General features: G+C 36.4%; 2 protein-coding genes across 2 annotated transcripts in view; both read right to left on the reverse strand.

The window, feature by feature from the left end:
• The window catches only part of LOC138352693 (uncharacterized), a 3,747-nt gene extending 840 nt beyond the window's left edge, over positions 1–2,907 (reverse strand). The window contains exons 1-3 of the mRNA XM_069305271.1: positions 2,799–2,907; positions 2,238–2,357; positions 1,703–1,914 (exon numbers count right to left, since the gene is read on the reverse strand). Coding sequence (XP_069161372.1) covers positions 1,703–1,914; positions 2,238–2,253 — 228 coding nt within the window. The 5' untranslated portion in view covers positions 2,254–2,357; positions 2,799–2,907. The remainder of the gene's footprint in view (positions 1–1,702; positions 1,915–2,237; positions 2,358–2,798) is intronic.
• Positions 2,908–3,465: 558 nt separating this feature from the next.
• Positions 3,466–5,100, reverse strand: LOC138352694 (uncharacterized). Its single transcript, XM_069305272.1, has 5 exons — positions 4,804–5,100; positions 4,354–4,443; positions 4,131–4,248; positions 3,685–3,828; positions 3,466–3,593 (listed from the first exon to the last, which is right to left on the reverse strand). The coding sequence occupies exons 2-5, from the start codon at positions 4,441–4,443 to the stop codon at positions 3,466–3,468; spliced, it is 480 nt and encodes a 159-aa protein (XP_069161373.1). The 5' UTR covers positions 4,804–5,100.
• Positions 5,101–9,333: the final 4,233 nt, after the last annotated feature.

Raw genomic sequence — 9,333 nt, forward strand, 5'->3', positions numbered from 1 at the left:
GGAACTATTTACTCTACCTACCATGAGAGTAAGGACAAGACAAGAACATATCGATGCCAACACAGAAGACAATGTCCAACATAACATGCCAATTACACTGGATTAATCTTTGTTTAGATAGGAGATGCCTCGTATGGGCCAATAAGCCTTCTGCAGCCTCTATGTTTCACCTCACATTTATCCCTTATGTATCCCCCCATGTTTTCACCTTCATTGTATTATCACCTGAGCCAGTGCGGGTATAAAATCAACTAGTATTGTAAGATCTGTTCACTTGAGAATGAACTATGGAGGTTCGAAACGTCGTGCAAATTATATAAATAAGTGTAATACACTCTATAGTAAATCACTTCTTTTCTTCACCTTAAAAGTACGAAAATGAGTTTTGGAGAACTCCTATTTCAATTAAGTCCTGATGCTAAGAAAATAGTTAGAGGGATAGAAGCCCTAAACCAGAAAATAATAAATACAGAATATGCGGTCATATTCAATGAAACATATATATATATATATATATATATATATATATATATATATATATATATATATATATATATATATATATATATATATATATATATATATATATATATATATATATATATATATATATATATATATATATATATATATATATATATATATATATATATATATATATGTCGTACCTAGTAGCCAGAACTCACTTCTCAGCCTACTATTCAAGGCCCGATTTGCCTAATAAGCCAAGTTTTCCTGAATTAATATATTTACTATAATTTTTTTCTTATGAAATGATAAAGCAACCCTTTTCTCTATGTATGAGGTCAATTTTTTTTTATTGGAGTTAAAATTAACGTAGATATATGACCGAACCTAACCAGCCGTACCTAACCTAACCTAACCTATATTTATAGGTAAGGTTAGGTTAGGTAGCCAAAAAAAGCTAGGTTAGGTTAAGTTAGGTAGGTTAGGTAGACGAAAAAACATTAATTCATGAAAACTTGGCTTATTAGGCAAATCGGGCCTTGAATAGTAGGCTGAGAAGTGCGTTCTGGCTATTAGGTACGACATATATATATATATATATATATATATATATATATATATATATATATATATATATATATATCATAACTTATGATAAGGCATCTTATCATAAATAACATCTCAACAAAAATCACATCATTCTAGGAGGTGATTTCAATATTGACCTGGGTCTACAAAATAACCCTCTAGTTGACTATTTCCATAACAGCATGTAATCCTCTATGATAATCCCCACAATCACCAAGCACTAGACCAAAGTTCTCAAGTCAAGCCTAGCCTCGGGCCGGGCTTGGGGAGTAGAAGAACTCCCAGACCCCCATCAAGCAGATAAGTGTGTGTGTTATGAAGAGATACATCTCAACGACCAACAAAATTAGCAAGAGAAATATAGTCGTTGAAATGTAAGCCTCATCCTAACCATACACTCAAGACCTTGAGAAAGCACTCAGGAGAGTGTGAAAGACTCTGTGTTAATATTACATAATTTACAAATACATAAGTGTTATATTTTATCCTATCCTATATAAACAAGATTATATCATTATTCTTATTATTTAGCAATTTTATCTTTTCTGCATGAACTATCAAAAAATTTTAATTAGAAAATTAGCAAATATCTGTAATATTTAAGATGAAAAATTGAAGGAAACATTACTGTTAAAATACCACTTACAAATTTTGTTCTGAAACTCGATTCCGCTAACTTCCTATTGAGAACATTAAGATCACCTTCTGCAGCAATAGGATTTGGTATTAGATCTTCTATGATCTTGTCTGTTTCTTTTGTAGTCAAAGTTGCTTTCAATATCTTCACATCACTTTTCAGTTCATTCACATCACTTTTCAGTTCATTCACTTCAGTGTATATGGCCTGCAACATGTTACCTGGAAATTTATACAGTATATAGAAAGTGTACATGCTATTATATTACATATCTTGAATGTACATTTAAAATAAAAGCATTATAAAGTATATTTTAAAATAACTGACACTGAGAAAGCACCCAAAAAGTAGGCTATGACTGATGTGATAGATAATGGGATAATTTCTTAGTAATTATGAAACTGCTTATATAATTGGAAGCAAATTCAGCAATCTAACCTGCTCAGTTTGCAGTCTACTTGAACATGAAACTTATGCCTATCACCCATAGGGTACATATAGGTTATAGGCTACATAATAAATTAATTAAACTTTCAAAAGTTACTCATATTCTGCATCATTTCTTTCAAACTCCCATCGTTCTTGTCTGGTGACTTTGGGTCGAATAAATTCCTTGACCTTGGAGTCCTAACGACTGAAGTACTTGGCGTGACCAGCTCATTGTCTTTAAGATTGCAAGATTTAGCTATTAAAATCTAACTACTGTACTGTATAATCAACAAATTTCATGAGCTTTTACTACTGCATACTAATATTATAAGTTATACTATATGTCTACATCACATTTAAACTACCCAACATCAGAAAGAGGGTGAGCCAACATCAGAGAGGGGGGGGGGGGTTATCATGAGAGAGAGGAGGGCCAACATGAGAAGAGAAGAAAAAAGAAAAGAAAGAAATAAATAAAGAAAAAGAAAGAAAAGAAAGATAGAGAGACATACAGAGACAGACAGACACATACACACAGAATAAGAAGAGGTGACAGAACAAAATTAACAAAACAAATTTCAACATGAGAAAAGGGAGGTCAACATGAGAGAGAGAATGAGGGTCAACATGAGAGAGTGGGTCAACATGATATATATTTTAAATAATTACTTATTACCTTCATGAAGAAATACTGATGGCGTCAACGGTGTATTGTGAAGTGTAGTCTTCACTGGAGACGGCTTTTGTAGGACTGTTCTATTAGCTGAAAAGGAGTTATGCTTATTTCAAACACTTGTTAACCAAAATATATTTTTATGACTTTAATATAGTTTGAACTAACATGAGAGAGGTGGGGGTCAATATGAGATACATATTTTAAAAATTAATTTAAGGTAAGGGACAAATTAACACGTAAGGTAAAGGTAAGATAAAGGACAAATTAACACGTAAGGGACAAACAAAAAGAAAAGTAATAACAAACCTGCTTGTTTCTAGTGACTAGATCAAAGGAAAACCAAAATTTCCCTGAACTGTGACAAGTGAAAAGCACCTGCTAGACAAAGTGGGAAAAGTTCACTAGACCCCATATGCACATAAAAGAATAATATACTTAATATTAAACAATTAGAAATAAACACATATTTCTATACAGAAATTCCAGATAAGCATAAAAATTACTCAAAGCTTCTAGTACTTCCAGAAGGAATTAAAAAAAAACAAAAAAAAAACAGCAAGAACTAAGTTTAGAGCAGTTTTTAGTTTTTTTTAAACCAAAAGCATAAATAACCAAACAAAGGAAGCATGGTTAAATATCAATTTAGAACTTTTAATGTTATTTACTACTAATCCTTAGATTCACTTAATATACCAGAATAATATGGTATTTGCGGAGGACTTATTTCTTTTGAAGGTGTATTCTCATATGAAGATGGCGAACACTTCTTCTTGGATTGAGACGAGTAATGATTGCCTGAAATTATTTAAATTGCTTAATGTATTGAATGGCATTTTTCAAGTTGCAAATTTTTTTTAAATTACTGTAGTAGGTTATCAATGCTTACGTTTGTTATTCTCGGAATTCTCTTCTTCATATTTGAAGCATGGTTTCCTTTTTCGTTGTCGAGGATAGCCCATATCGTCTTCAGTTTCGACATTTGAAGTGTCTTCCGCAGCTAAGCATCTTCGTTTTGCAACGTCAAAATCATCTGTAATAATTGAATATAATTAGTAATATATCAGCGAGATATATATTTATCGTTACCTAGTAGAGTAGTGAACACTAAGAAATAACTTAAATCAGCTTCCTAAAGAGATGTTTAATAAAACGACGTACATGATTTGGAACTTATAACTGGGGCACAAAAGTCTTAAGTAGCTATGAGGAAACCCATCTTGTGATTAAAATATAATTATAATGCTGTTTTTGTCTGCAGTGTTAAAGTTATGGTGAATGAATGAATAGGTGTCTTGTATCTTAAATCTTAATAATTATAAATTTAATACCTACCAGTTGTTGATAGGATTGTTGATACGACATGCACTCGCCAATTTGTCGTGTCTGGCTTTTCGTGCTTTTGGGCACTAACTGTATGCCTGCTCTGTGGCCACCAGCACAATATTTTTTCCTGAAAAGTCGAAATAAACTGTTACATGCTAATTTTAGCACTAATTTGGAATATTTTTAAAGCAACTCAATGTATGCAATTTTTTAGTTTCAAAGTAATGCTTACATCATCAGATTTTTCAATCCAGGTTGTGGAGATGATACCCACACTACGATCATTGAAGCCTACCACTGCATACCGCTTTTCAGATGTCATCTACAAAATTGAAAAATCTTATTAAGGGTTGTTCTCCCCAAAAAAAGAAATTAGCATAAAGTTGGTAATAGATTTACTTGATTGTGTCAATCATAGATTAGCCACATTTGTAAATGATTTTCGGTTGGTATAAACAGTAGCTGCCATGTATGGACTAAAAGGCTTAATACAGTTTTATCTCTTAATGTGCTCTCAAAATATTAATAATTTTCATGAAATACAGGGTAATGGGATTTTTAAACAGGTAAATATTGGTCAAAAGATAATAGCTTTAATAAAAAACAAAATTGTGAATCTCATTAACTTACAATATTAGTTCAAACTATTATTAAAGCATGGATACAGGATTTAAATACGTACTTGTCATAAGTCATGTAGTATTGACAGAAAAGTATTTGCGCTTTCTGTCTCGATCATCATACCTGTGCGGTTTAGTTTTCTTGCTGGAATCACCTTCATGGATGAATTCCTAGTAAGAACCTTAAATGCTCCAATTAATTTGGAGTTACAAGGTTTCTCAAAGAGAGGTATACTTCTCGAATATACCCTGCAAAGGAACATGCTGTCTCCATTTTCATCGGTGTCACTGACAGTGTCCAAAACTTGGCAGCAAGTTTCATTATTCAGCAAATAGGCATTGTTTGGTGCCTTGGTATATATTTTATGTTCTGTATTTGGTGTATAAATCCTTTTGAGCATGCTGCATCTCTTTCAGCCTCTTTGCAATTTGAACAAGAGGGTTTTTACTTGATCGAACCATATTCTTAACCTGCTGCAGGTAATTTTCAAATGGAAATGCTGAACTTGTGTCCAAACTACCAAACTCTTTGGCATCAGAGGATATGTGTGTTAGGCAGTGTACATTGTACACTAAAAAATCCTTACCATACAGCTCACGAGCCTTTAACACAAAGTACAGCAAAAGATCATGTGCATATTGGCTGTAATTTAACTGAATCAATTTAGGTGATACAAGAATAGAAATGGCTACACTCAGAGTCAGGAAATGGTCATACAATTCTTTGGGTAAGATTCCCTTCAGTACAATCTTACCGGTGTAGAGAAGGAGTTGCCTGTATTCAGTCGCTTTCCATCTATCAACCTCTGAAAGACTTCGAGGTTTACGTGCAAAGTGCATAGGCACAAATTGTGTTAGTTGAATTAGACGCTGACTAATTTCATCAACTTGGCGAGCACATAATTTTACGTTTTTATTTCGTATCCAGGCAAGAAGTAACCTTTTCATAACCCCAAGACATATCTGATGCATATAGTCTATGGGAAAAGTACTCACCATATTTATATTTAAGTCACAGAATGGTGATCTACCATGGTGATGTTGAGAATTAGATTGATTACGAAAATCTTCATCTGTTATGAGTTGTAAATTTTTCACTTGTTGATAAGTCATTCTTCCATTCCAAACACCCTCTTGGGTACATCTATCACACCCAAAGTAGCCAGAGTGGAGTTTGATTGCCTTCACCATTGCTTTTGCTGGGGCATCACATATGACTCCTTTTAGTTTTACTGGCAATGTTTTGTCATCATTTTTAAATCCATAGTGCATAATTTTTTTCAAATCCTGAATGAATTCATTTAAAAAATCTAAATCACTAGGTTTAGAGCTTCCGTATGTGAGGACTACTGGGAAAACTCTTATAGGTTTGACATTATTGATAGCACAAAGAACAGGCCATAAACTTTCATTTTTACTTCTAAATATTGGCAAACCATCAATGTTGCAAATTAAAGATATTTCTGCCAAATCTCTTATTGTTGATTTAGGATACAGCCTTAAAGTTTTCAACATTTCCTCCTCTAACCCCAAGTAGATATACATCATGCCTGATTTAGTCTCAGTAGGTATATGTTTAACTGTATTCAGTAACGAACGAGCTGTTTTTGGCAAGTCAGCATGTCCCTGTTTTCTCAATTTTTTTAATAAATTATCAATGGCATTGTGTGTTATGCCATATTTATTAACCCATACTAACAATACATCTGATAATGATTTATCATCCTCATCACCACTGCTCTCTGGCTCTGATGATATTGGGTCATGCTCATCAATCATGTCCCAAGTCCAATCTCTCTCTCTCTGACTTTCCAGAGATGATGCATCTTCATTGGCTCCACAACCAATATTAGGTTCTGAATTAGATGACAAAGCAGCATGGTCATCGTCTATGCTGTTTGTTGTAACATTGGCCAAAGGATCCTGATTCAACAACTGAATCTCAACCTCATCACTATTTTCATTTTTGCCACGCTGGGACGCCTGTTCTTTAAAGCGTCGCTTTTTGGCCCGTGACATACGCTGCCATCTTGTGTGGTATTCTCTTCTTTTTTCTATAATGTGTGCATACATTCTGAAGGAGAAAGGCCAAGTGCTACATTACCAATTACTATTACAAGATTATTAGTAAAGTACTGTACTGCAAAAAGCAAATAAAATGGGGTAAACTAAACTTTGAAAACAAATAATAATTAAAACAGGTAAATTAGTAAAATAACAAAGGCTTAAGCAGACATGACTCTGCTTAAGCCATGTAAAGCAGACAGATAAGATGGCAATATATAAGGGGAAAAAATTAAAAAGCTAGGATATAAAACTAATTGAGATCAAAAGCATAAATTACTATAGGGGAAAAAATAACAAATGACTTCATAAAAAAATTATCCAATTGCCAACAGCAACTTGGTAGTACGAGTCTAAGTCTAAGAAACAAACAAAATTTTAATGCTGTTATCTGCAATGAAACAATACATACTATTGCACGTACCGAAACATTGATGAATGTAAAAAATAGAGGTGTGAAAAAAAGGAGGTGTTATACCAAAACAGATGCAGAACTAGGAAACAGGATTTCTTCAACAGAAATTTTGAAATTGTTCACAATTTTTGTTAGACCAAAGTTGGAGTATGCAGCAGTTGTATGGTGCCCATATCTTAAGAAGCATATCAACAAACTGCAAACGGTGCAGAGACATGCCACTAACTGGCATTAACTAAATGCCAAAAAAATATGCCAAATATACTACATAAATATACATACTACACATGCACAATAATTGTCCTGGGTCCAATGTCCTGGGACCTCTGATATTCATAATATATATATATATATATATATATATATATATATATATATATATATATATATATATATATATATATATATATATATATATATATATATATATATATATATATAGGGCCATCAACACACCTCCAGCTAGGGCCACCAACACACCTCCAGGGCCATCAACACGCCTCCAGGGCCATCAACACAACACCACCATCAACACACCTCCAGCCAGGGCCACCAACACACCTCCAGGGCCACCAACACACCTCCAGGGCCACCAACACACCTCCAGGGCCATCAACACGCCTCCAGGGCCATCAACACAACACCACCATCAACACACCTCCAGCCAGGGCCACCAACACACCTCCAGGGCCACCAACACACCTCCAGGGCCACCAACACACCTCCAGGGCCACCAACACACCTCCAGGGCCATCAACACGCCTCCAGGGCCATCAACACAACACCACCATCAACACACCTCCAGCCAGGGCCACCAACACACCTCCAGGGCCACCAACACACCTCCAGGGCCACCAACACACCTCCAGGGCCACCAACACACCTCCAGGGCCATCAACACGCCTCCAGGGCCATCAACACAACACCACCATCAACACACCTCCAGCCAGGGCCACCAACACACCTCCAGGGCCACCAACACACCTCCAGGGCCACCAACACACCTCCAGGGCCACCAACACACCTCCAGGGCCATCAACACGCCTCCAGGGCCATCAACACAACACCACCATCAACACACCTCCAGCCAGGGCCACCAACACACCTCCAGGGCCACCAACACACCTTCAGGGCCACCAACACACCTCCAGGGCCACCAACACACCTGCAGGGCCATCAACACACCTCCAGGGCCACCAACACACCTCCAGGGCCACCAACACACCTCCAGGGCCATCAACACGCCTCCAGGGCCATCAACACAACACCACCATCAACACACCTCCAGCCAGGGCCACCAACACACCTCCAGGGCCACCAACACACCTCCAGGGCCACCAACACACCTCCAGGGCCATCAACACGCCTCCAGGGCCATCAACACAACACCACCATCAACACACCTCCAGCCAGGGCCACCAACACACCTCCAGGGCCACCAACACACCTCCAGGGCCACCAACACACCTCCAGGGCCACCAACACACCTCCAGGGCCACCAACACGTCTCCAGGGCCATCAACACACCTCCAGGGCCACCAACACGCCTCCAGGGCCATCAACTCAACACCACCATCAACACACCTCTAGCCAGGGCCATCAACACAACACCACCATCAACACACCTCCAGCCAGGGCCATCAACACACCATCCAGCCTACCACCACAAGCTTATATATATACTACACATGTCTAAGAGCAAATAAAAGAAAACAGTTACCTTAACTATTGAAGATGCATCAGGATTTTGTGGATAAGCCAACAGCAGTCCCTCTCGACACGGTTTTAAAATGGCGGCGACTACCACAACATGCAACGAGCCTAAAGAATGTCCAGCGCTAGCATTATGTAAACGCTATTATATATTATCAAGCAATACGGAAATCTAAAATAAAAAAAATGATACAAATAATTGTATTAAATATTTATTTGCAATTACAATACCTCGGGAATATATTTTTGCGTTAGCAAAACATATTAAGTTTGTATTTAGTTTAACTGAAATTAAAAAATTCTTTACAAATTCATTCATGTTTTTATTCATGTTGTTCATGTTTTTATGTTAAAATGTTTTTGTTGATTTGTTTGTATATTTTCATAAGTAAAGCATGCT

Source organism: Procambarus clarkii, chromosome 54, assembly GCF_040958095.1.
Source record: "Procambarus clarkii isolate CNS0578487 chromosome 54, FALCON_Pclarkii_2.0, whole genome shotgun sequence".
Lineage (NCBI taxonomy): Eukaryota > Metazoa > Arthropoda > Malacostraca > Decapoda > Cambaridae > Procambarus > Procambarus clarkii.